General features: G+C 43.0%; 1 protein-coding gene across 3 annotated transcripts in view; it reads left to right on the forward strand.

The window, feature by feature from the left end:
• The window catches only part of MACO1 (macoilin 1), a 66,190-nt gene extending 39,031 nt beyond the window's left edge, over positions 1-27,159 (forward strand). For 2 of the 3 annotated variants that reach the window (XM_020909262.2, XM_070458953.1), the window contains 5 exons: positions 10,742-10,900; positions 12,416-12,598; positions 14,795-14,915; positions 20,580-20,754; positions 25,230-27,159. In XM_020909262.2, the coding sequence (XP_020764921.1) occupies positions 10,742-10,900; positions 12,416-12,598; positions 14,795-14,915; positions 20,580-20,754; positions 25,230-25,432 (841 nt within the window). In that variant the 3' untranslated portion in view covers positions 25,433-27,159. The remainder of the gene's footprint in view (positions 1-10,741; positions 10,901-12,415; positions 12,599-14,794; positions 14,916-20,579; positions 20,755-25,229) is intronic. The other variant, XM_070458952.1, reaches the window with a different exon arrangement.
• Positions 27,160-27,766: the final 607 nt, after the last annotated feature.

A 27,766-nucleotide genomic window follows, 5' to 3' on the forward strand; every position in this document is an offset into this window, starting at 1 on the left:
TGCCATTGGTAATTTGATAGGGATCACATTGAATCTATAAATTGCATTTTGTATTTTCACAGTATTGATTCTTCCTACCCAGGAACATGAACTCTCTCTCCATCTGTTTATGTCATCTTTGATTTCTTTCATTAGTGTCCTACAATTTTCTGTGTACAGTTCTTTTGTCTCCTTCAGTTCAGTTCAGTTTCTCAGTCATGTCCAACTCTTTGCAACCCCATGGACTGCAGCACACCAGGCCTCCCTGTCCATCACCAGCTCCTGGAGTTTACCCAAACTCAGGTCTATTGAGTCAGTGATAGCATCCAACCACCTCATCCTCTGTTGTCCCCTTATCCTCCCGCCTTCAATCTTGCCCAGCATCAGGGTCTTTTCAAATGAGTCAGCTCTTCTCATCAGATGGCCAAAGTATATGAGTTTCAGCTTCAACATCAGTCCTTCCAATGAACAGTCAGGACTGATCTCCTTTAGGATGGACTGGTTGGATCTCCTTGCAGTCCAAGGGACTCTCAAGAGTTTTCCAGCACCACAGTTCAAAAGCATCAATTCTTTGGCCCTCAGCTTTCTTTATAGTCCAACTCTCACATCCATATATGACTACTGGGAAAACCATAGCCTTTACTAGATGGACCTTCATTGGCATAATAGTGTCTCTGCTTTTTAATATGCTGTCTATCTTGGTCATAACTTTCCTTCCAAGGAGTAAGCGTCTTTTAATTTCATGGCTGCAATCACCATCTGCAGTGATTTTGGAGCCCCCCAAAATAAAGTCAGCCACTGTTTCCACTGTTTGCCCATCTATTTGCCATGAAGTGATGGGACCAGATGCCATGATCTTAGTTTTCTGAATGTTGAGCTTTAAGCCAACTTTTTCACTCTCCTCTTTCACTTTCATCAAGAGGCTTTTTAGTTCTTCACTTTCTGCCATAAGGGTGGTATCATTTGTCTCCTTGGGTAAGTTTATTCCTAGATATTTAATTTTTTTTGTTGCAGTGGTGAATGGGATTGATTCCTTAATTTCTCTTTCTGATTTTTTATTGTTACTATATAGAAATGCAAATGATTTCTATGTATTGATTTTGTATCCTGCAACTTTGCTAAATTCAATGATTAGCTCTAGTAATTTTCTGATACTGTCTTTAAGGTTTTCTGTGTACAGTATCATGTCATCTGCAAACAATGAGAGCTTTACTTCTTCTCTTCCGATCTGGATTTCTTTTATTTCTTTTTCTTCTCTGATTGCTGCAGCTAGGACTTCTAGAACTATGTTGAATAATAGTGGTGAAAGTGGACACCCTTGTCTTGTTCCTGATCTTAGGGGGAATGCTTTCAGTTTTTTACCATTGAGAATAACGTTTGCTGTAGGCTTATCATATACAGCCTTTACTATGTTGAGGTGGGTTCCTTCTATGCCCATGTTTTGAAGAGTTTTAATCATAAATGAGTACTGAATTTTGTCAGACTTTTTCTGCATCTGTTGAGATTATCATATGGTTTTTATCATTTAATTTGTTAATATGCTGTATTACATTGATTAATTTGCTTGTATTGAAGACTCCTTGCATCCCTGGAATAAACCCAACTTGATCATGGTGTATGAGTTTTTTGATGTGTTGCTGAATTCTGTTTGCTAAAATTTTTTTGAGGATTTTTCCGTCTATGTTCATCAGTGATATTGGCCTGTATTCTTTTTTGTGTTGTCTTTGATTCTGGCGTCAGAGTAATGGTAGACTCATAGAATGAGTTTGGAAGTGTTCCTTCCTCTGCAATTTTTTGAAAGAGTTTTAGAAGGATAGGTATTAACTCTTCTCTAAATGTTTGATAGAATTCTCCTGTGAAGCCTTCTGGTCCTGGGCTTTTGTTTTTTGGGAGATTTTTGATCACAGCTTCAATTTCAGTGCTTGAATTGGGTTTTTCATAATTTCTATTTCTTCCTGGTCCAGTCATGGAAGATTGAATTTTTCTAAGAATCTGTCCATTTCTTCCAGGTTACCCATTATATTGCTGTATATTTGTTAATGATAGTCTGTTATAATCCTTTGTATTTCTGCATTGTCTGTTGTAACCGCTCCTTTTTAATTTCTCATTTTGTTGATTTGATTCTTCTCTCTTGATGAATCTAGCTAAACGTTTGTCAATATTGTTTATCTTCTCAAAAAACCAGCTTTTAGTTTTATTAATCTTTACTGTTGTTTTTTTTTCATTTATTTCTGCTCAGAACTTTATGATTTCTTTTCTTCTGCTAATTTTGGGGGTTTTATGTTCTTCTTTTTCCAGTTGTTTTAAGTATAAAGTTAGGTTGTCTAGTTGATGTTTTTCTTGTTTCTTAAGGTAGGATTGTATTGCTGTAAAATTCCCTCTTAGGACTGCTTTTGCTACATCCCATAGGTTTTGAGTTGTCATGTTCTCATTGTCATTTGTTTCTAGAAATTTCTTGATTTCCCTTCTGATTTTTTCAGTAACCTTTAGTTAGTTATTTACTACTAGTAATTACTAGTAGTAATATTAATTATGCTAATTAATTATAATATCAATAAATGTAAATAATATTTATATTGATGTTATTCATAATTATATTTATATGTTAATATATTTATACTAATACAATTAATCATATAAACATTAATGATTATTGATATTAACAATAATATTATTGGTTATTACTTACTTACATAGTAACCTGTTAGTTTTTTAGAAATGTGTTGTTTAATCTCCATGTGTTTGTGTGTCTTACAGTTTTTTTCTTGTAATTGATATCTCATAGCATTGTGTTTGGAGAAGACGCTTGGTTTTCTTATATTTACTGAGATTTGATTTGTGACCCAAGATGTGGTCTATACTAGAGAATGTTTCATGTGCACGTGAGAAAAAGGTATATTCCTCTGCATTAGATGAAATCTCCTGAAGATATCAGTGAGATCCATTTCATCTAATGTATCATTTAAGACTTGTGTTTCCTTATTAATTTTCTGTGTTGATGATCTGTCCACTGGTGTGAGTGGGGTGTTAGTCTCCTACTCTTACTGTGTTTCTGTCAGTTTCTCCTTTTATGTCTGTTAGTGTTTGTCTTATGTATTGAGGTGCTTCTGTGTTGGGTGCATAGATACTTAAAATTGTTATGTCTTCCTCTTGGATTGATCCCTTGATCATTATGTAGTGTCCTTCCTAGTCTCTTGTAATATTCTTTATTTTAAGGTCTATTTTGTCTGATATGAGGATTGCTACTCCAGCTTTCTTTTGCTTCCCATTTGCATGGAATATATTTTTCCATCCTCTCATTTTCAGTCTATATGTGTCTTGAGGTCTTCAGTGGGTTTCTTGTAGATAGCATATATATGGGCCTTGTTTTTGTATCCACTGAGCCAGTCTGTGTCTTCTGGTTGGAGCATTTAATCCATTTACATTTAAAGTGATTATTGATATATATGTTTCTATTGCCATTTTTATTTTTTAACTGGGACTTGAATGAGTGATTTGCCATGAAGTGATGGGACTGGATGCCATGATCTTAGTTTTCTGAATGTTGAGCTTTAAGCCAACGTTTTCACTCTTCTCTTTCACTTTCATCAAGAGGCTCTTTAGTTCTCCTTCACTTTCTGCCATAAGGGTGGTGTCATCTGCATATCTGAGGTTACTGATATTTCTCCCAGCAATCTTGATTCCAGCTGTGCTTCCTCCAGCCCAGGGTTTCTCATGATGTACTCTGCATATAAGTTAAATAAGCAGGGTATTTAATACAGCCTTGACATACTCCTTTTCCTATTTAGAACCAGTCTGTTGTTCCCTGTCCAGTTCTAACTGCTGCTTCCTGACCTGCATACAGGTTTCTCAAGAGGCAGGTCAGGTGGTCTGGTATTCCCATCTCTTTCAGAATTTTCCATAGTTTATTGTGATCCACACAGTCAAAGACTTTGTCATTCAGAAAACTAAGATCATGGCATCCGGTCCCATCACTTCATGACAAACAGATGGGGAAACAGTGACTGACTTTATTTTTCTGGGCTCCAAAATCACTGCAGATGGTGATTGCAGCCATGAAATTAAAAGACACTTACTCCTTGGAAGGAAAGTTATGACCAACCTAGACAGTATATTGAAAAGCAGAGACATTACTTTGTCAACAAAGGTCCATCTAGTCAAGGCTATGGTTTTTCCAGTAGTCATGTATGGGTGTGAGAGTTGTACTATAAAGAAAGCTGAGCACCAAAGAATTGATGCTTTTGAACTGTGGTGTTGGAGAGGACTCTTGAGAGTCCCTTGGACTGCAAGGAGATCCAACCCAGTCCATTTTAAAGGAGATCAGTCCTGGGTGTTCGTTGGCAGAACTGATTTTGAAGCTGAAACTCCAATACGTTGGCCACCTGATGCAAAGAGCTGACTCATTTGAAAAGACCCTGATGCTGGGAAAGATTGAGGGCAGGAGGAGATGGGGACGAAGGATGAGATGGTTGGATGGCATCACTGACTTGATGAACATGGGTTTGGGTGAACTGCGGAAGTTGGTGATGGACAGGGGGTTCTGGCGTGCTGCGGTTCATGGAGTCGTAAGGAGTCGGACACGACTGAGCAAATGAACTGAACTGAACTGAATGAGTGAGGTTTGAAAATTAGAGGCCTTTCCTCTAGGAGGGATGGTATAATTAAAGACAAGAGATGTCTGGAAACGGGTGGCTCGTTTTGGCTGGTGTGATGGGTGTATGTAAAAAACTCGCCTTTCAGTCACTTAGCTGTATAATTTGGAGGTAAGCTTTGAAGCCCCTTTTCTTACAGAGCAAGCAGCCATGTAAATTCTGTGTTTTCTTGCAGGGCCTACAGCGTCTCTGTCAGAGCTTCTTAGAATTCAGAGAGAACCGTCAGAGCCAAGGCTTCTGATCTTCCTGGTGGCCTCATGGGGTCTATTCTGGCACACATATAGAAATACATATAGAAATACACACTCAGGTTGTTTTCTGGAGCGGGTATGGGGTGTGTCTCAGAGTATTTGGGGAACCTAGTCCTCCCCAGGTGAAGTTCTGGCTAAGAAAAGATCTCCCTCTTCTTTGCAGGACTTGCTTCCCAGGTGGTGCTAGTGGTAAAAAATGTGCCTGCCAATGCAGGAGACATGAGACTCAGATTCGATCCCTGAGTCAGGAAGATCCCCTAGAGGAGGGCGTGGCAACCCACTCCAGTGTTCCTGCCTGGAGAATCCCATGGACAGAGGAGCCTGGCAGGCTACAGTCCACGGGGTTGCAGAGTCGGACACGGGTTAAGTGACAGCACACATGCACCCTTTCTGCAGAGATTCACTGCCCCAGAGTGTTCAAGTGCTTGTGTCTTATCAGGCAGGCCTCACAGCACCTCAGGCTTTAGTAAAATGTGAAGGCACTGGCTGTGCACATTGGAGACTTTTATACACTCATGAAGTCAGGACTGCGGCTGTAATTCAAGTGATTCACAAAAGATAAGGATTACAAACATTTAGACATAAATATCTCCCTGCCTTTTCAGATACTTACAAACGATGCTTCTTTCAGCTGAAAGCTGACCCCTGGATACTGTCCTTTGTTTTACCAGCAGGTGTGCTTCAAGATACTCAGATATTTTTCCTACCTAGCTTGCCTTGAAAGACTCAGGTTTGAGCTTCATACTTATTGGTCAGCTAGGAAATTACCCCTTATTAAAATGTCAAACCTCCCCTTAAAATTAAATAATTGTCAACCATTTACATTATAACTTGCCTCCATTGAGTGGGCTGAGGGAGGAGAGGAGCAGAGCTGAGGTTTGGAGTGGCGGTGTTGCCGTTAGGTCTGCTGGGCCGGTAATTGGAAGGGCTGCCCCAGGGCCCCCACCTTTCGTGTGAGTTAGGTGGTGTGCTGAAGTTCAGAGGTAGCTTCAGTGAGTTTAGAAGTTGGGTTTAAATTTATGAATAAACTGGCTCAGCAAGGTACCTGGACCTCATAAGTAATATTTTGAGTTGGTTAGACCCCTGGCTTGTCCGATGCGGCACAAGTGGGTGTATTTATTGAACACGCAGCCTCCAGCTTTGCCGTGTGCCCTGTCTCTATCCCAAATGGCAGCCCTCTTGGGCAGCCTCTGTAAGGGTGACTGAGTGCATTTATTCGCTACCTAAACAACCCACTCCAGTATTCTTGCCTAGAAAATCCCATGGACGGAGGAACCTGGTGCAGGCTACTGTCCATGGGGTCGCAAAGAGTCGGACACGACTGAGTGACTTCACTCACTCACTCACTCACTCAAGCCTTTCCAAAGTGAGGTTAAGACCTGTGTGACCCTTTATTTCTCTTCTTTGGATGAGTTTGTAGCTCTGCTGGAGGGAAGGTCTTTTATCCCCTCAATCTTCTGCTGTGTAGGGAGGAGAGTGGGATTTAGCTCTGATAAATGGGTTTAAGCTTGGAGATGAATGTTTTTCCTCCTTTTTTTTCAAACATTTATTTATCTTTGGCAGCGCTGGGTCTGCGTTGCTGCGTGCAGGCTTTCTCTAGTTGCGGCGAGTGGGGGGCTCTCAGCTGGGGCGCACTCACTGCGCTGGCTGCCGCCCTGAGCCCAGACTCCAGAGTGTGCGCTTCCGCAGTCGTGGTCGTGGGCTGCAGAGCGTGCATCCTCCTTCCTTTTGATTCCTATTTACTGAAATTAGTTTTAACGTTAATAAACTATTACTTTTGTCTCATTTTCTTCCTGACCACTTGCTTCAGATTTAGTTGTTGCAGGTATTGACATTTTAATACAGTCCCATGAATACATTTGAAGATTTTGCATTAACCTTTTAACACCATTTTATTAGTATTTCTTGGTACTTCACACCAATAAATTATATATCTGCATTTTGCCTACTAAGTACTGATCTTCAACACAAAAGGGTTAAATATACCATTACAACAGGTAGTTATCTTTCTAATAAATGCCCCTGGCATTTGACTGGCTCAATTCAGTTCAATTTACTAATGCACATAATTCTTTAAAAACTCATGTTTACATTTTTTATTGAGCATATGCATGGATTGAGGTATATTTTTAAAAGTAGGATTGTACAGTACATCTGTGCAATGTAATATTATGTAGCAGTTGTTTGTGAAAAGTTTCTAATAGTGTGGAAAGGTGCTTAAGATAAATAAACTATATATGTGGTATTCTCTCAGCAATATAATATTTATGTGTGTTAAGAAAGAGAAAGAAAAGAGAGACATACAGAAATGAAGTAAACCAAATGCAAATAGTGGTTCTGTCTGGCTGGAAGAATTATGAGTTATTCACATTTTTATTCTTTTCTGTTGTATGTAGTTTTTTATTTTGACTGGGTATCACTTTTCCAATAAAAACATAAATCCAGTAAGGGATTATAAATCATTTTACCACCTACCTCAGTAAAGATTTAAAATATAGTGAATGTTCAACATTAAATTAATGCTTCCTGCAGAGAGACAATGAAAATTTTCCCCTCATAAATTTAAAAAATTACTGAAAATTTACTATTTAGCACATTAAGTTATCTTACATGTTGTTATAGTTTCCTATAGAGTGGTATTTCTTAAACTGGGGAATGCTGGTGTTAAATAACAGATTTGGAAAACAGTCATTCATAGTTTTACAGAACTAATTTCAGCAGTTATGAAAATCCTGAAACATTTTAATTCTATACCTTGTGAACTTAAGTAATTTAATTTTTGAAAGTAAGTCTTTTATTGAAGTATAACACACATCCACAGAAATGCACAAATCTTAATTGTACTGCTTATGAATTTTCACGAAGTAAACATACCCTTGTAACTATGTCACTTTATCTCTTGTGTTGTACTGCTATATGTCTTTGACAAAATTTTCATAGCTCTCCACACGGAAGATAACTCTTTAGCGTTCTGTGATCTTCAGAAGTTACACTCTTGGTGTTTCTTCATGTTTTGCTCTCATAACTTCACTAACTCACTTGTTTTTTTTTTTACCTTTTTCAAGGAACTCTGAAAGTTTCATTCAGAATATTGTTATTCTTTGTTTATGGTAGGAAAGTTTGGCTTTTGTAGATTAAAAACTGCAAAAAAGTAATAACTTCAAAATTATCGACATCTGACATTTATGTTGGGGACTTCCCAGGTGGTGCAGTGGCAAGGAATATGCCTGCCAGTGCAGGAGACACAAGAGACATGGGTTCGATCCCTGGGTCAGGAAAATCGTGTGCAGGAGAAAATGGCAACCCACTCCAGTGTTCTTGTCTGGAAAACTCCAAGAATAGATGAGCCTGGCGGTCTACAGTCTGTGGGGTCGGGAAGAGTCAGACAGAACTGAGTGCGCAGGCATACGCGCACTCAGAGCCTTTGTGTATTTAGTGTTCCTCTCGTTCCCAACCGCCGCACGTGCTTTGCCCCAGCGACAGGCTGTGTGGAACCTGATTCCTGGGCCCTACATAAGATACAGCTTAGGTTGCTGATCTGAAGGAGCAGTGTGTCAGGCCTAGAAATCCTAGACCAAGTTGAGAGGAGCTTTAGAGATCACTTGCCTCAAACGGAGAAACTGAGTCCTTAAAGGTTGCATGCCTTGCTCAGGGTCACAGAGTTGGCACCATAGCTGAGTCTAGAATCCTGATCCTCTGTCCCATTTCTAAACCATGCTAAGTCCCTAGTCTCTTCTTAGAGCTCATCCTTTTTTGACTAAAAATGTACTATTCCTCAGGCAGTGAAACTGACTTCTCAAAAACATAAATTACCTAACACGTTTTTCACCCAGACTTCTTAATGGGGGTAAGCTGACAGCATCGACCTATTTTGGAAAATATCCCTTGGGTTACTTTGGGTGAACGAGGGATGGTGTGGAGATGGTATAAATGCCAGTTGGTGATTGCTTACAGCCATTTCGGGAGTACATTCAATTGGAATAACGCTGGCAATAGGGAAAGTGTGGCGTGATGTCTGTTGGTGACCCTTCCCTGGGGACTGAGCTGTGTCAGGAGACCGGCAGTGCCTCTGGAACACCAGGTCTCTAGTCTGTGCTCTCCCGGCTCCTGTGCCTGGAGATAACAATAGATGTTAGTGACTTTTTGATTTTGAGGTTTTGTTTCAGGTGGCTGAAGGGAGACAAGTAAATAAACTGCTGTTTGGTTCTCTAAGGAATACCCAGCAACAGATATATGTATTTAGTAGGTGTTGATCACAGTGATTGATGGGCCCTGGGGATTTAGTGTTTCATGAAACATATAAGGACCTAGCCTGTGGAACTGACAGTTCTAAGGAGCAATCACCATTGCCCTCCCAAAATCTTGGTTCTGTTGCTATGTTGGATTAGTGAAATGCACGAGTCTTGTCAGAGCAAACTGACATCTGCCTACCTGTAAATTTGTAGAAACAGGTGTCTTCTGAGTCTCCCCTGGCAGTCATCCTTGGCCTGACCTTCAGTGCCAGTCTCCACAGTCCAATCTCCAAACCCCTTCTATCCTTTCTCCCTCTATTCCCAGAGTGTATCCCTTCCTCAGAGGCCAGACTGATTGCTCTGTCCCCAGATATCTGTGGCTATTGGTGCTTTTGAGCGTGTTTCCGCTTTAGAATGCCTCATCTTCCCTTCTGCTTCTGCAGATCCTGCCCAACTTTCGAGGCCCAGCTCATTTCCCATCTTCTCTGCTCGGAACTCATGCGGTACTTCTCCCCACACCGTGCTATGGCTGATAGAGCCACAGTTTGGCCAGTGGGAGAAGAGAGTGGACTGTGGAGCTAGGTTGCCTATGTGACCTTAGGCTGAAGACTTTTCTGAATCTAGGTTTCTTCATCTTTAAAAATGTACTAATAATTGCCAAGGTTATTCAGCTTACCTCATAGTTGTACAGATTAAATGAATTTGTGCCATTAAAATCTACAGGACAGTGCCTGACACATAAGTTCTCATTAAATATTATATTCCTTTTGGCATGTATTTAACCGTGGCCTCCCTGTATTATGGTTTAATCATTTCAGATGTCTATTTATTGGCCTCTAGTGAAAACATAAAAGTCCTCTCATGAAGAAAGGGGCTTGACATTATACTTCTTGTTGACCCTTTTCAGTCCTGCATGTGCACATAATAGTTCCCCAATGCATATCACTTAAAATGAAACTATGACTGTTTTAAAGAAAACAGATGAAACAGGAGTGAGGAGTTGAAAAGATAAGCTTCATTTCACAGATGGAGTTTTCTTACGATTCGTAGATCATGTAATATGTTCCTTTTTTCATTGTTGTTGAATCTAATGAGCTCTTCTGTCACAGTCACCTCGAGTGTGAGCATCATTTAGCAAGGGTGATAGTGGTTACAGGAGGTTGTCTCAGACACTTGTCTTTTTGGCCCAAGGTGAGAGGGAATCTCAGAGAGTAGATTCTGACCTGTCAGGATGTCTCAAAGCAGGTGGGTCCTGCGCTGGTTGTTAAGAGCATTTCTCTTGTGCTGAGGAGCATGGGGAATTCACCAGTGGGGAGGGGACCTTCCCCTTCAGCCTACCCTCTCTCTGCCTTCCCCTCTTCCTTTATTAGCAGCTCAGATACAAGTCACCATCTTCACCTGTCGGTGTTCACAAATGTTTGAGGAGAAGCAAAAGGTACCCTCTGGTGGGAAGGCATGGGGACCCAGACCGAAGCACTCATTCAAAGGCTGATTGTGGACGGGAGTTGCAGTGAAGGTGGGGTGCTCCGCCGTCCAGCCAGCCCTCAAGGGTTTCAGCCAGGGTCTCCCACAGAGCCCCAGGGGTGCCCACTCAGTGATGAAGATGCTGCTCTTTTCCTTCTCCTAGGCTGGAACAAGACATTAAAAAGTTAAAGGCTGACCTGCAGGCCAGCAGGCAAGTGGAACAGGAGCTCCGCAGTCAGATCAGTTCTCTCTCAAGCACCGAGCGAGGGATCCGCTCAGAAATGGGCCAGCTCCGGCAGGAGAATGAGCTGCTGCAGAACAAGTACGTGCACCTTTTGGGCCTTTGGCAGTGAGCCAAGCAGCCTGTATCACTTTTGTTTTCGGGGATTGGAGTACAAGGTTCATGATGACAAAAGAATCTAGCAGAGGGATTTTTAAAAATAAAATGTTTAAAGTATTTAGTATGAGATATTCAATGTTACAAAATCTATAAAAACATTTAATGTTAACAAAACAGTTTAATAATACTATTTGTCTTCTCTCATTTAATAACTTCTGCTCTTAGTTTAAAATAGTCATTGAGCTTTTGTGACAATTTGAGTAAAATTGACCAGAAGTATTTCTGCCACAGTTTGAAGCTCTTACTCCTTTGAGTGACAGTTTCCAGAGGATTAGACTCTCTGTACTTTGATTTCTGGAACTAAAAGTGGCATTGAACTTTGAGTTTATTTGAAGAGGCATACCAAAAGCCTGCTCTTCTTTTATGCTTTCCATTAATTCATTCTGGAATTACTTCTTGACTCAATGTGGGTCTATCTTTTTTTTTTTTTAATCTCTAGTCATTGGGTGTCTGGGGTAGTGATTGCTTACTGTAGGTGCTGAGCTGTCTGAGCTTTCCCTTGAAAGCTCCTTACTTATTTTCCTTACTTATTTTCAGGGAATGTAGCTTGAAAGCTAGAGTATCATAGACAAATAGACTTTCCATTGTTTCTGACCCATGTATGTGTGTGATGGCTGTAGCATTGTTAATATATTGATACAGTGAGAAAAACTCACCTTGTATTGACACATAAAGCTAGGAGTAGGAGTAGCAAGGCAGAGACTGGCTGAAATTTCTCTCTGAAATTAAGCATCCTGTGAGTCTAGCTCCGAGTTTCTATTTTGGGATACTCGGAGAAAACATCTCCCAGCTGGAAAGGAAAGGCTGCAGTAGGCTGTAGCATATTGTATTCAAGCAAATAAAGACCTTCCCCTCCCACCCTTTCCCTCCATTTCAGTGGGGCTGGTTCCATCTGCTCTTCTTGGTCTCAGACTGAAGTTGTATGAGGCAGTAGAATGAGTTCTCCAGTTATCTTTTCCTCTCTCAGAAACTTGTTTTATCCTGTTTTTTGGATTACCTTCTGTAGATCACTTGCAGAAGTGAAGTGAAAGTCGCTCAGTCATGTCCAGCTAGTTGCGACTCCATGGACTGTATCCATGGAATTCTCCAGGCCAGAATACTGAAGTGGGTAGCCGTTCCCTCCTCCAGGGGATCTTCCCAACCCAGGTCTCCTGCATTGCAGGCGAATTCTTTACTGTCTGAGACACCAGGAAAGCCCAGTAAAGCAGAGGTTAGGTCCAGTTCTGTATCTTGTAAATTAGCTTGTTTATTTGCTCTTAGGAATCGTTAAATAATAATGACAGTGTATTTTCCCTGGGCCCTCTGGGAGTTGACATCTATGATTTGCTATTCAAATCTCCTGTTTGGCCTTAAAATGATAAAGAGAAGCCATGTCTTTCCAGGGTTCATGGTGAACACTTCTAATTGTAAAACTGTATGACAATTATTTCCATATAGATTACATAATGCTGTGCAAATGAAGCAGAAAGATAAGCAGAATATCAGCCAGTTGGAGAAAAAGCTAAAAGCTGAGCAGGAAGCCCGAAGTTTTGTAGAAAAGCAGTTAATGGAGGAGAAAAAAAGGAAGAAGCTAGAAGAAGCTACTGCTGCCCGGGCGGTCGCATTTGCTGCTGCGTCGAGGTAGGTCCACGCCAGCTGCGCGGAGTTCCTTGGACTGAGAATGGGGATCTGATGCCTGGGGCAGGTCTGGAGGTACACAATCGTGCAAGGATGGATGGCTTTTAATTACTGTTATGTTAACTGGTTTAAACTCGTCTGTGCAAGCTCAAGCTCTCATGACCACTTCATCCCTCAGTGACCTCCTCTGTAAAGCAGGATGAGGGAATCACAAAATGCTGCTCAAAAAGGGGTTCCAGTCACTTTCTGTAAGACTGATAATTACTATATACTTTGAGAGAGCCTATCTGGAGTTTTGTTCCCTTGCAGAACTGTCATTACTCTCTAAGTTGTGTGTTTCTAGAGTTTTTATCTTAAAATGCAAGAAAGATAAAATCTCAGTTCCCCAGGCACTGTGTCCTGACTGCTTATGTCTTTGTTGGACATCATCAGCAAACTGGCAAATGACCTTAAAAAAGATGGAGAAAGAGTTAAGAGCCTTTTTTTCTCCTTCTCTGTCTCTCTTTAGCTTCTACTTCACTTTTTCACTTTTTCTTCATTTTTTCCACTGGTGAAGTTCTTCTGCATGGTGAGGGTCAGTTATGGGTTTACAGATGCAGCATGAGGGTAAATTATTATTTCATTTAAATTTCTATCCCCAAATTTGTGTCTATGTGATGTAGCTCTACTTTTTGCTCTTTTGTATTTGACACATTAATAGCCCTCTTTTCAGTGCTGGCCTTTGTAGAATACTTGGTAAACCATCATTTCATCTTTTAGGAAGTATCAGTGGGATGGAGAAGTCTTTCTCTTGTGTGATCCTGCCTTACCCCAGCAGACTCTGGACTGCAGCTGGCTGAGCTGACGTGGCCCATCAGCATCTTTACAAATTCATAAGACCCTTTACTAACTTGCCTAGGATGTGACGAGTTTTGTCTGTCCATCATTTAAAGACTTGTAAGCATTTCTGAAGCACTTGCATTGCAGGAGATTTTCCTGAACAGTCGTCTGGTGTGGTTTGTGCTCTCCTTAGTTCATCTAACAGTTGCTCTTTAAAAAAAAAAAAAAACCCTGAGGTGGATTTGATAGTTTCTTAACCATATTGTTTAGTGTCTCTTATGCCTGAGAATCAGTACTTTGGTTTCAGTCTCTACGCTTAATCTCTTCTGCTTTCAGTTAACTTATTGCCTTTGCTCTCCTTCCCTTGGATGGTTCTTGTTTGCCATCATTCATGTAGTGAAGTGAAAGCCACTCAGTCGTGTCTGACCCTTTGCAACCCCATGGACTATACAGTCCATGGAATTCTCCAGGCCAGAATACTGGAGTGGGCAGCCTTTCCCTTCTCCAGGGGATCTTCCCAACCCAGGGATCGAACCCAGGTCTCCCACATTGCAGGCAGATTCTTTACCAGCTGAGCCACCAGGAAAGCCCTCATTCGTGTAGAGGCTGTTTTTATTTTTAAAGAAATCTCAAACCTTAAGTCTGTCTCTGGACCTTCCTTTTTGTGGGCAAAGGATACCTACTTTCTCCACCAGGCTATTTCTGAAACCTAAACAGTTCATCAGCTTTGAACTTGCTATTATCATCATCTTTTTAAGTTTTTCCTTGTTATAGCCCTGAGAAGCAAGTCTAACGCTGCTCCCTTCTCTTTCTGTTTACTTCAGGCTTGTCAAAATATCAAGCCTAAAGAAAGGTGATGTTTGCAGTGCATAGCCCCTCAAAAGTGAAAATGTTTTTAGCTCACTGCCCTCTGCTGGAGACAGAACAGATCTGGTTCTGTCTTGCTCAGCTTGTGTGCATTGTCTCAGGTCATGTTACCTGATGGGAAGCTTGGTGGATTGGCAAAGTGGAAAAACCTCAGTTCTTACCCCGTTCTGTGACCTACAAGTTGGGAACCTTGGGACTATATTCACTTTTTCAGTATTATATTATATCTAAATAGCATCAGTTTTCTTCTCTGGAAAATGGAATAATAAACCCAACTTCAGTAAAGAAGGCAGTATGAGTAAAAGTACTAGCTTGGAACCTGGCTTATCTAAGACAACCAGTTAGTAATCATTTTAGATCACTTTTGAAATTATAAAAAGTACAGAGAGAATGAGCAGACTGAGCCAAAAGCTGAAATCTGATTCTGTGAGTACAAGAAAAATAATCGGTTCTAAAATATGATAAAACCTATACTTGTCTGAATTCTTTTTCCTTTCTCTTCTTTTTTAAAAGGGGAGAGTGCACCGAAACCTTACGGAATCGGATCAGAGAATTAGAAGCAGAGGGCAAGAAGCTCACGATGGACATGAAGGTTAAAGAAGACCAGATCAGAGAACTGGAGCTGAAAGTGCAGGTGAGGGAGGAGCAGCTGGCCTCGTCGCGCCTCTCGAGCCCCTTTCTGTGTTAGATTTGTGCTCTGTGCTGCCTGGGGAGGTGGTCCTGCTAACGCAAGCCAAACCCCACTCATTTGGAAACCTCCATGGGACCGAAAGAAGCTCTCAGCTTGTGCAGCTCACTCAAGCTGTATTTAATTTAACTGGATTCTAAGGCCAGAAATATTGATCCCTGACATGTTTTATACCAGAATTTGGTTTACCACAGATTGATTTCACTTTTTCAGGTTACAGGCCAAATTAGTGTGCTTTGGAACTGATATACCTCTTCTTAGCCCTAACTCTGTATCCATTGCCAGGGAATTGACCATTCTGGATGGCTCTGAGCCTCACAGATGGCCACTCGACGCATGGAGTGGAGGAAAACTGCCGGTTCTTTGGACAGTGCCAGTTTGGGGATTGTGTATACCTTGACGAAGTATTTGAAGTTGGGTCTTTAAAGGAACATTTAAAACTAATGTCTTAAGTTGTAAAGTTACAGTAATTTGAGTTATAGGAGATCCATAAAAAATCAGTGGCAGATAGAATAGATGACCCAGAGACAAAGCCTAAAGTGTGCAGTGAAGATGGCATCAGAAATGGATAAAACAGCAAGGGTTAATCAGTGAAAGGCTGTGGAACAGCTAGACAACAGGGAAAAAAGAAAATTAGATGCTCATCTGATACCACAGAAAAAGAAATTCCAGAGAAAGAGTCAAAATTCCACAGGGAAAAAAAACGCATTTTGTTTTAAATCACAAAGTGGAAAAAAAAAATGAAAAAGAAAAAAACACCTGGGGCAGATACAGATATTGCAACAAATATTATAAATAAGGGATTAATATTCTCAATATGTAAATTGTTGATAAGTATTGCTAAGAAAATCTCAAAAATCTCAAATATACAGACGATAGGCAAAGGGTAAGAATAAATAATTCACGGAAAAAATACAAATGACTGATAGCAATGTAAGAATGTGTCCTTATATATCACAAAGACAGATTAAAATTAGGTATCATTTATATTCTGTGAAATTAGCAAACAATTTTTAAACAGTGATAACAGCCTGGGTAAGGGTGCAATGAAATAGGCCTTGTATGTTGCTGGTGGAAGGATAACGTTCTAGAAAGACCACGTATTTTCTAAAGATATTTTCCTCGGACTCCAGCCTAAGGTAAATATTTTAAAGTCTCATCGATGATTGATAAACAAAGATGTACATCACAGTGGTATATATTAATAAATGCAAAAAAATTGAAAATAATCTTAACAGTGGAGATTTAATAAATTATGGTACATATACATTTAGGGCCATGCCATTTCTGTCCTTTATTGTGCCTATCTTTGCATGAAATATTCCCTTGGTATCTCTGATTTTCTTGAAGAGATCTCTAGTCTTTCCCATTCTGTTGTTTTCCTCTATTTCTTTGCACTGATCACTGAGGAAGGCTTTCTCATCTCTTCTTGCTCTTCTTTGGAACTCTGCATTCAGATGGTGTATCTTTCCTTTCCTCCTTTGCCTTTTGCTTCTCTTCTTTTCTCAACTGTTTGTTAAGTCCCCCTCGGACAACCATTTTGCCTTTATGCATTTCTTTTTCTTAGGGATGATCTGGATCACTGCTCCTGTACAATGTCACGAACCTCCATCCATAGTTCTTAAGGCACTCTGTCTGTCAAATGAATCTGTTTGTCACTTCCACTGTATAATCGTTCAGTCCGAATTTTGCAATAAGGAGTTGATGATCTTGAGCCACAGTCAGCTCCCGGTCTTATTTTTGGTGACTGTATAGAGCTTTTCCATCTTTGGCTGCAAAGAATATAATCAATCTGATTGCGTTGTTGACCATCTGGTGATGTCTATGTGTAGAGTCTTCTCTTGTGTTGTTGGAAGAGGGTGTTTGCTATGACCAGTGCATTCTCTTGGCAAAACTCTGTTAGCCTTTGTCCTGCTTCATTCCGTACTCGCAAGGCCAAATTTGCCCGTTACTCCAGGTGTTTCTTGACTTCCTACTTTTGCATTCCAGTCCCGTATAATGAAAAGGACATCTTTTTGGGGTGTTAGCTCTAAAAGGTCTTGTAGGTCTTCATAGAACCGCTCAACTTCAGCTTCTTCAGCATTACTGGTTGGGGCATAGGCTTGGATTACCATGATATTGAATGGTTTGCCTTGGAAACCAACAGAGATCATTCTGTCGTTTTTGAGATTGCATCCAAGTACTGCGTTTCGGACTCTTTTGTTGACCATGATGGCTACCCCATTTCTTCTAAGGGATTCCCGCCCACAGTAGTAGATAGAATGGTCATCTGAGTTAAATTCACCCATTCCAGTCCATTTTAGTTCGCTGATTCCTAGAATATCGATATTCACTCCTGCCATGTCCTGTTTGACCACTTCTAATTTGCCTTGATTCGTGGACCTAACATTCCAGGTTCCTATGCAATATTGCTCTTTACAGCATTGGACCTTGCTTGTTTTTATCACCGGTCTAGTCAAGGCTATGGTTTTTCCAGTGGTCATGTATGGATGTGAGCTGGACTGTGAAGAAAGCTGAGGCCCGAAGAATTGAGGCTTTTGAACGGTGGTGTTGGAAAAGACTCTTGAGAGTCCCTTGGACTGCAAGGAGATCCAACCAGTCCATCCTAAAGGAGATCAGTCATGGGTGTTCATTGGAAGGACTGATGCTGAAACTGAAACTCCAATACTTTGGCCACCTCATGCGAAGAATTGACTCACTGGAAAAGACCCTGATGCTGGGAGGGATTGGGGCAGGAGGAGAAGGGGACGACAGAGGATGAGATGGCTGGATGGCATCACCAACTCGATGGTCGTGGCTTTGGGTGGACTCCAGGAGTTGGTGATGGACAGGGAGGCCTGGCGTGCTGCGATTCATGGGGTCGCAAAGAGTGGGACATGACTGAGCAACTGACTGAACTGATGGACTTAACATTCCAGGTTCCTGTGCAATATTGCTCTTTACAGCATCAGACTTTGCTTCTATCACCAGTCACATCCACAGCTGGATACTGTTTTTGCTTAGGCTCCATCCCTTCATTCTTTCTGGAGTTATTTCTTCACTGGTCTCCAGTAGCATATTGGGCACCTCCCGACCTGGGGAGTTCCTCGTTCAGTATCCTATCATTTTGCCTTCTCATATTATTCATGGGGTTCTCAAGGCAAGAATACTGAAGTGGTTTGCCGTTCCTTCTCCAGTGGACCCCATTCTGTGAGAGCTCTCCAGCATGACCCGCCCGTCCTGGGTGGCCCCGCACGGCGTGGCTCAGTCTCACTGAGTTGGACACGGCTGTGGTCTGTGACCAGATTGGCCGGTTTTCTGTGCTCACGGCTTCAGCGTGTCTGCCCTCTGCTGCCCTCTCGCAACACCTCCCGTCTTACTCGGGGTTCTCTCGCCCTGGACGTGGGGTGTCTCTTCACGGCTGCTCCAGCAAAGCGCAGCCGCCGCTCCTTACCTTGGATGAGGGGTCTCTCCTCAGGGCCGCCCCTCCTGACCTTGAACGTGGAGTAGCTCCTCTCGGCCCTCCTGGGCCCGTGCAGCCGCCGCTCCTTGGACGTGGGGTAGCTCCTCTCGGCCGCCGCCCCTGGCCTCGGGCGTGGGCTGCGACAGACCGCGCAGAAGCACAGGGTCTGCGACGGACCTCTCAGATGGTCAGGGGCGGCGGCCGAGAGCGCCAGGCTGCGACAGCGCAGGAGTGGCCTAGAGGAGCTACCCCACGCCCGAGGTCAGGAGTAATGGCAGCCTCCTTCAAGAGGACTTGTGCAGGCACTGTTGTATTCAGTGCCCCTGACCCTGCAGCAGGCCACTGTCGACTCACACCTCCGCCAGAGACTCCTGGCCACTCAACAGGCAAGTCTCAGTTGTTTGTGGATCACAACAAACTGTGGAAAATTCTTAGAGATAGGAATACCAGATCACCTTACCTGTCTCCTGAGAAATCTGTATGCAGGTCAGGAAGCAACAGTTAAAACCAAACATTGAACAATGGACTGGTTTCAAATTGGGAAAGGAGTATGTCAAGGCTGTGTATTGTCACCCTGCCTTTTTAACTTATATGCAGAGTACATCTTGCAAAATGCCAGGCTGGATGAAGCATAAGCTAGAATCAAGATTGCTGGGAGAAATATCAATAACCTCAGATATGCAGATGACACCACCCTTATGGCAGAAAGCATAGAGGAGGTGAAGAGCCTTTTGATGAAAGTGAAAGAGGAGAGTAAAAAAGTTGGCTTAAAGCTCAACATTCAGAAAACTAAGATCATGGCATCTGGTCCCATCACTTCATGGCACATAGATGGGAAAGCAATGGAAACAGTGACACTTTATTTTCTCGGGCTCCAAAATCACTACAGGTGGTGACTACAGCCATGAAATTAAAAGATGCTTACTCCTTGGAAAAAAGGCTATGACCAACGTAGACAGCATATTAAAAACTAGAGACATGACTTTGTTGATAAAGGTCCGTCTAGTCAGAGATATGGTTTTTCCAGTAATCATGTATGGATGTGATAGTTGGACCATAAGAAAGCTGAGCACTGAAGAATTGATGCTTGTGAACTGTGGTGTTGGAGAAGATTCTTGAGAGCCCCTTGGACTGCAAGGAGATCCAACCTGTCCATCCTAAAGGAAATCAGTCCTGAATATTCATTGCAAGGACTGATGCTGAAGCTGAAGCTCCAATACTTTGGCCACGTGATACAAAGAACTAACTCATTGGAAAAGACCATGATGCTGGGAAAGATTGAAGGCAGGAGAAGGAGATGACAGAGGATGAGATGGTTGGACAGCATCACTGACTTGATGGATATGAGTTTGAGCAAGCTCCAAGAGTCGGTGATGGACAGGGAAGCCTGGTGTGCAGCAGTCCATGGGGTTGCAAAGAGTCGGACACGACTGAGCAGTTGAACTGAACTGATACATTTAGGAATATTCTATAGTCAATAAAAATTGTATTTTCAAAGAACTGTAGATTATGTAAGTTTTTTAAAAATTATACATTTAGTGTGATTTCAATTATGCTAGAAGATACATAGGCTTAAAAAAGACTAGAAGAAGATATATCCAGTTTTTTGCAGCATTGGGATTTTGGGTGATTTTTATTTTCTTCCTTGAACTTTTAAGTATTTTTTAATTCACTATAATTTTCAATTTTTCTTAAAATGAAAATATTAGAATATCAGTGTGTATGTTTGTGTGTGTGTGTGCATCTGATGTTTTAAGTGGGTTTATTTGGGAGTATGCCTTGTTAAAATAATTTAAGATTTTTACAGTTTTTAGTTTAAGTTGAGAGTAGAGTTTTGGCTAATTTGACTAGAGCATTATAGCACCATTTGCAACTGGCAGCAGGGTCTTTGTGGTTCTGAGTTAGGATCTTAAGAAAGTGTTTTATTTGGAGACAGAGCCCACTGTTACCTTGAAATAACCCAACACAGTCAGTGTTTTTGTATGTGCCTGTCACTGTATAAATACATTTTGCACTGCCTCTAAGGGGTAAGGTGTATGAGGGAGCAGGATTCTGTGTTCTAGGGGCCAGGTCAATAATGGTGGGATTTTATTTGTGATTTCAGGCTAATTTGTAGACATCGATGCCAAAACTGTCTTGTAACATTGCTGCTTTGATGATATTGATAGGAGCTTCGGAAGTATAAGGAAAATGAGAAGGACACTGAGGTGTTAATGTCAGCCCTCTCGGCCATGCAAGATAAAACACAGCACCTGGAGAACAGCCTGAGTGCAGAGACAAGAATCAAGCTGGACCTGTTTTCTGCACTGGGGGATGCAAAGCGACAGCTCGAGATTGCCCAAGGTAGGCGCGCAGCGGGCCTAGGTCAGGGCTGCCCGGGGACGGAGAGCAGAGCTTCCTTAGAGCTCTGACCAAAGGGGTTTGAGAAGAGCCCTCCGTGAGCACCTGGGAATCGTCACATTCATTCGTTTTGCAGACGCACTGTGAAGTGAGGACGTGTCCAGTGCAGGGCGCCCCGGGGCGAGGGTGAGTTTCTGTGTCAGGGAGCTCAGCGTGCTGTAGAAGTTCTCCGTGGAGAACTGCAGTCACCAGAAGGTGCCAGTGGAGCAGGACGTATGGGTTGCCTGGGAACATAGGCAGGCACTAGGCCGGCCTGGAGGTTAGAGAGGGACGTTTCCCAGGGGAGCTGATGTCTGACCTGGGTCTTGAGTGACGAGAAGGGGCTGACCCAGTGAAGAAACGGTGTGTAGTGAGCAGGAGGGGAAGAGAGGCATCTAAACAGAACAGCTTGAGCGAGGCGGCTGCAGGCTCTGTTTGAATGGAGCAAAGGTTGCAGATGAGGGAGTGGAGGGACAAGCAGGGTCTGGAGGGCAGGCTGTTCCTCAGCAGACATTACTGAGACTCACCGTGCACCAAGCACCGTGAGCATCCCCGAGGGGACCAGCGCTCACAGGCAAGCATGTAGCACATGGAGGGGCGCAGTGAAGGAAATAAAGCAGTGGCAAGAGAGCCTGTGCGGGGCGGGGAGGGATGCTGCCAGTTTGACCTGGAGGACATGGAAGAGCCTTTGACTAGGTAGCGTTTGAGCAGAGAGTGAGGGAGTAGGTAAGGGTCTCGAGGGAATTTGCGTCATGGCCAGTGGGGCTGCAGCCTGAGTGATGGGGGAAGTTTTTAGGATCAAAAGTAGCAGGGGCCACATGCTGCCATGCTTTGCCGCCCATGGAAAGAACTTTATTCTGAATGCTGTGGGAAGCTTTGGAAGGCTTCGAAATAGAGACCGGATGTGACCTAATGAAAAGAAATTTAGATTTTGTTCGAGAAGTTGATAAGCCACAAATAGATGACTGAAGAAAAATTTTCTCAAGCGGTTGACTTAGTAGAAGGAAAAGAATATCTCAACAGGTACTTGCAGAGCGTTCACACTTGATCCACATAAACTGCTTTACTGGAAGGTGAAGAGGAGACAAGACAAACAAGACGGACTCTAGTTGAGGATCCACTCAGGTAGTGGCACTCAGACTTTTTGGTCTTAGGGACTTCTTTACACTCTTGACACATTATTGACCAGGGGATTTTTGCAGGAACTAATGCCTATGGTGTTACTATGTCTCCGGTCAATAAAGTGTTAAAATTGAGTGACCCAGGGAAGTGTTTTTCAAATGTGTTTCTACATTCAGTCTGTTGTGCTTTCATTTGCCATGTTGCTTCTGAAAGACTTCACTTAGTTCCATGAGGAAATGCGCGTGAAGAAGGCAGATAATGTCTTAGTACTCGGGTGAAGATAGTGTGGACACTGTGAGAAGTGCCACGCCAGGGAAGGCCACACATAAGGCCTGCCACCACACAGTAGAGGCCGGCGGCCTGAACGGCCAGAGGAGAGGTCAAGGTGGCTTCCTAAGGGAGGGGCCGTTGGATGGACTGTGAAGGGTGAATTCTTTTTTTTTTTTTTTCATACTTCAAATTTTTTATCTTGTATTGGAGTATAGCCAGTTAATAATGCTGTGGTAGTGTCAGGTGGACAGTGAAGGGACTCAGCCACACATATACATATATCCATTCTCCCCCAAACGCTCCTCCCATCCAGGCTCACACATAAAACTGAGTAGAGCTCCACGTGCTATACAATAGGTCCTCCTTGTTGTTTATCCATTTTGAATATAGCAGTGGGTACATGACCTCGAAGGGTGAATTCTGAAAGCAGAGAATGGCAGGGAAGACCATTCTTATCTGAGAGAACAGTGTAAGCGAAGGAAAGAAAGTGCTGAGAACGTCCAGGGGAGCAGTCCAGTGGCCTCTAATTGGGGGATGTGGAAGAAGAGAGTGGGTTAGGAAGGAGGACAGTGAGTGAAACAATACTAGAGGATGTAACTCCTGGATTTTCAGGAGGGAAGAGGGTGACATGTTCCAACAGGGCTGCTAAATCCTTGGAAGAAGAGCGGAACAGATTTAAGGAATGAGAAGAGAAAGTGAGTTTAGTTTGGGATGCTTTCATCTGGAGCTGCCTCCCAGACACTGAGCTGAAGGTCTTCAGCAGTCAGTGAGAATTTGGGGCCTACACCCAGAGAGAGGGCCAGAACCCTTGGGGTTGGGTGGGATACAGAAGTTGTGTAAGGTCAGTGAAGCCATAGGAGTGGCTTGGGATGGCAGCAACAGAGCAGGAAGAGAAGGGGGTTGGGAATCAGGTTTATGAATCTGCAGACTCAAGGAGAGACATTTAAAAAGAAGCTTCCTGGGAGTCCTGCTTTAGAGCCGGACTTCTGAGCACACACTGTATTTTTCTGCCTGCCTGGCTCAGCTCCCTGAGAAGTGGCCACCCTCTCTCTGCCTCCTCCCGTTTGCTTGGACTTGCAGACTCAAAAGAGGTTGCCTCCTGGAGGGAAGCAGCACCTGGTCTCGGAGTAGCCGAGGGGAGCTTGGCTTATCAGCACAGATTATACTTCCTTGTTGGCCCAGAAATTCCTGTAAAGCCACAGAGAAGCAGAGAGAACTGTCTTTTCCAAAGCTCTGGGAATGTTTGTATGTTATTGATTAAAGAAACCAAACTTAAATCTGCATGGAAAAGAAGATACAGTGGCTTATATATCAGATGCCATTAGGTATTTTATTCATCTGAGGCTTTCTTTGTTCAAAGAGAAGTAGGGTATTTGATGCTCACTTGAAGCTGAGGGGATGGGAAGGAAGCCGTGGGGAGCAGTTCCTTTCTGCGGCTCTTTGTCTCTGCCTTCCCTACTACTTCTCTCTTCTGTCATGCTTGGAATATTCTAATAGGAACCCAACTTTGTAATTTAAATCAAACCCCTTGTTGCCTTTCTCCTTCTGCTTTCTCTATCATTTGATTCATCATGGTTCCAAAATGACTTTCATCTCTACTATATCATTTTTTAAAATCTGCCACCACGCTCTCTTAGATTTCAGATACATTACCATCTTCTGTAGGACTCAAAAGTGAGTGCAACTCAAATGCAACCTCTTACTTTTTTCAGCATTTAAATTTCAAAAGGGCTCCTCCTAAGTGTTCTTCCCCTAGTGGACCAGGGAGCATCAAAGCATGATGGAGATTGCATGGGCTTTGGAACCAAGTGGTCCTGGGTTTAAATCCTGCTCAGCCATTGATAACTGAATGACTTTGGTAGGATATATGCCTTGCAGGGTCTCAGCTTTGCACTGAGCTGGGCACTAAGGTTTTGGCAGAGATGAAAAAGGGGGGACAATCTTGGCCCTCACAGAGCTCGTGGGTTAGGGGAGAGATATGGGGCACTACTGCTGCTGCTGCTGCTAAGTCACTTCAGTCGTGTCCTACTCTGTGTGACCCCATAGATGGCAGCCCTCCAGGCTCCCCCATCCCTGGGATTCTCCAGGCAAGAGCACTGGAGTGGGTTGCCATTGCCTTCTCCAATGGGGCACTAACCATCACCCATTTCAACACTCATAAGAGACAGAATTGCAGAATCTGGAGCCAAACTGCATCATGTTCAATTCCAGCTCTGTCACGCCACCTCTCTGTGCTCCGGTTTCCTCATCTATAAAATGGATGATGATGATAATTCCCAGCTTAGAGGGTTGTTTTGATAAGTAAATGAATTTGTCTGTGTAAGCACGTAGAACAGTGCCTGGCACATATGCATTAGCTATAGTGATTATTAGAATTATTACACAGAAGAAAGTGACAGAAAGGGAAGATGAGGGTGTGTTGAGAATCGAGGAGTTGGGGGCTGGGGGTAGGGTCTAATTTAGATGGAAGGAACAGGGACAGCTTTGTGAGCAAGTGGAAACAGAAGCCTCCTGAGTTAACAACACAGAGCACAAGAGAAGCACAGGTAGAGAAGCGGCCGTGCAGCCCGCGGGAGCTGGTTGCGTTGCCTGTCCTGACTCAGATGCTCCGTCCTCCCAGAGCAGTGTTTCCGCTGCAGAGGCAGGGCTGCAGGTCGAGAGCAGCCCCTCTTAGGCCGCCTTGCTGCTGCTGAGCCCAGCACGTGGCTTCTGGTGCGCGAGCTCTTTGCTTCATCACACCTGCCTAAACACAGTTGCTTTCCCCTTGCACACCATGGCCCATGGGCCACATCTGGCCTGCCAGCTTTTCTTGTACCGCTAGTGGACTGTGAATAGTTTCTACATTTTACTATGGTCTTAAAAAAAATGACAAGAACAGTATGTGGCTCACAGTGTTTAAAATATTTACTGGCCCATTACAGGAAAAGTGTCTCCCCTTGCAAGCCATCAAAGCTGGAGTTGAACCCTCTTGGGACTGACGGGCCCAAAAGGGCACTGTGTTGGGTGAACCCTTCCTTCTCACTAATGGTGGGTCTTTGATCTTCCAGGACAAATTCTTCAGAAAGACCAGGAAATCAAGGACCTAAAACAGAAGATAGCTGAAGTCATGGCCGTCATGCCCAGCATAACATACAGTGCTGCCACCAGCCCCCTGAGCCCCGTTTCCCCCCACTACTCTTCCAAATTTGTGGAGACCAGCCCCTCTGGACTCGATCCCAATGCCTCTGTTTACCAGCCCCTGAAGAAATGAAGGCCAGCAGTGTGTTTCGTTCAGCCATTTGGTTATCAGAAGGCGTCACAAAGGAGCGTCTCTGGCAGTCAAGATTTTAAAAAAAGTTGATATTTTGTGGGACTGTATATGTTGTCGTTTTTAAAAAGGGGGGGAAAGATAACATCCAAGTCTGATTAGAACTGCCCATCAGTTTTTCTTGTAAATTTTTAGAAGACCTCACAGAACTTTGCAGTTTATTTTTCTCGGCCAATACATTAAAACCATTCTTGGATTTCAAGTAGCCAATTTTGCCTTTTATGTATTCTTACAGTTTCCTCTTGAAGAAAAAAAAAAAGCAGAGTTTTTGCTTCTCAGCCCTTTATTTTTGTTTTGTTCTTAAATCAGCAAGCAAAACCTGCACATTGGGTTTACATGGGATGATAATGAAAAATTTTAGTTTTTAGTGTGAAAAGGTTCAATAACCTAACACAGCTTTGATCCCATAGCTGCATTGAAGATATTACAGAAAACAAAAATTGATGACCCCTCCAAGGACCAAACAAATTCAAGGAGTATCATTTCAGCCGAGGGGAAGAGACTCAGGTGATGAGACCAGCTGTGAGAGTGTCACAGGGTTTGTGTCTCAAATGTGTATATTCCCATCGGCGTGTTCAGTCCTGGAAAATAGCTAGCAGCAGTCTTGTTCACAGTGCCTTGGGAAAAGACATTCAAGAGGAAACTTGATTTTAAACGATTTCCCCCTTGACCATCTATCTTCTCTCTCTATCAAGCTCACTACGGATCCTGCTGTAACACTGGTGGGTAGCTGGGCTGTTTGTTGCCGCCACAGCCGCACCTTCTGTCTCCTTTCATAGAAAGCACCACAGTGTTCTGAACTGGGCTCGAGGCAGGCACCCTGGGAGGGGGAGCTGGGTGGTGGTTGTGTTCGAGAGACTGCAGTGCTGGCTAACAAAAGCTGCAGTTCTAGGTTTTGTTTCTGTTTTGATTTCCTTTAACTGTGCTCTCCAGTCTTCGTCATCTTGTGTTTGACGATTTAAAGGAAACTTGACAATTCCTCAGCTCTTGTGCCAAGGAGGGTTTTTTTTTTTGTTTGTTTGTTTTTAAGAGTTTAAAACTCAAAATTCTGCACAAAGATTTCGGTTTCAAGTGTGTATTATACATTGGTAGAAAAGTGTTTGCACTGGCAACCTTCGGAAGTGTTTTAAGAATCCGGGTGGGGGTGGAGGGGGAGGGTCTGGGAGAGGGAGGGGCAAAGCAAAACTGTATTTGGAAACTAGGAAAATTCAGAAACCAAACAGATTGGCTTGGCTTCCTTGCCATGGATTCTGGAAGGACATAGTTCTACAATTTCCTGTTAATTGGCATGTACGTCTCATTTAAAGCAAATTTAAGTAGGACAAGCAAGTCAGCAAAATAGAAGTATTAAAAAGAATCATCCTTTCAACCACAGACCTTATTTTTGGATTAAAAACTTCTAGCTTTAGCCAGGTGTGCATGTCGCTGCCATCTTGCATTTTTGAATCATCTTGTGTAATTGTCACCATGAAAGTGTTAACTTGGAATTGTCATAGGTTTTTTTCATCTTTGTGCAAAAACATGGAAAATTGTTACTGACTTTGTGTTGAGGTTTCCCCCATTTTGCTGCCTTTTGGGACACTACTTTGGTTAAATACTTGGTCTTGGCTGCATTCTTATTTTTTTTCCTGTGGGGTTCAAAAGAATAAACATTTTCTTACAGATAAAAACTAGTTTTCTGCCTTTTTAACTTTTCAGGAGGGCACACAAGCTAGATTGTTCTGAATGGGCCTTAGATTTTCACGCTCCTGTCCTCGATTCTGCGCCCCGACAGTGGCAAGCGTCCTGGGGAGTGGGGCTCAGGTACAGGGTTTGGGACGAATCCATCCCAGCTCGCAGGTGGTTTTCCTTCTCGTCTTACTTACGATGTATCCATTCTTATCCCCTCACCCTCCCTCTTCCTTCCCTCTTTCTCCCTCCCCGCCTTTTCCTTTCTCCATGGCATTAGAAACAAAGTTGACTTGTTTTCTGGTACAAAAAGCAAGTTAGGGGTGGAGTCGGAAGGTAGTTGGTGAGAAATTTTTAATTCCCTTTCCATTCTCCAGAGTCCTGTCGGGCCAGCCACGTTGTGAACAGTACCCTATCGGGTTTCCTTTGTGCTGTGCATCCTGAACTGGTCTCCAGGGTAACCATGTCCGTAGTCCTGCCTTCTTTCTAGAGGCTTTGCCTGTTTTCATCCTCTGAGAAGCCAGCTGCCTGCCCCTCTGGGCCGCTGTTTTCCTCTCTTGGCCATTGTTACAATTGACCTTGGCTCCAGTTTTGGAAAATTCTGCTCTT

The sequence above is a fragment of the Odocoileus virginianus genome, chromosome 30 (genome assembly GCF_023699985.2).
Source record: "Odocoileus virginianus isolate 20LAN1187 ecotype Illinois chromosome 30, Ovbor_1.2, whole genome shotgun sequence".
Lineage (NCBI taxonomy): Eukaryota > Metazoa > Chordata > Mammalia > Artiodactyla > Cervidae > Odocoileus > Odocoileus virginianus.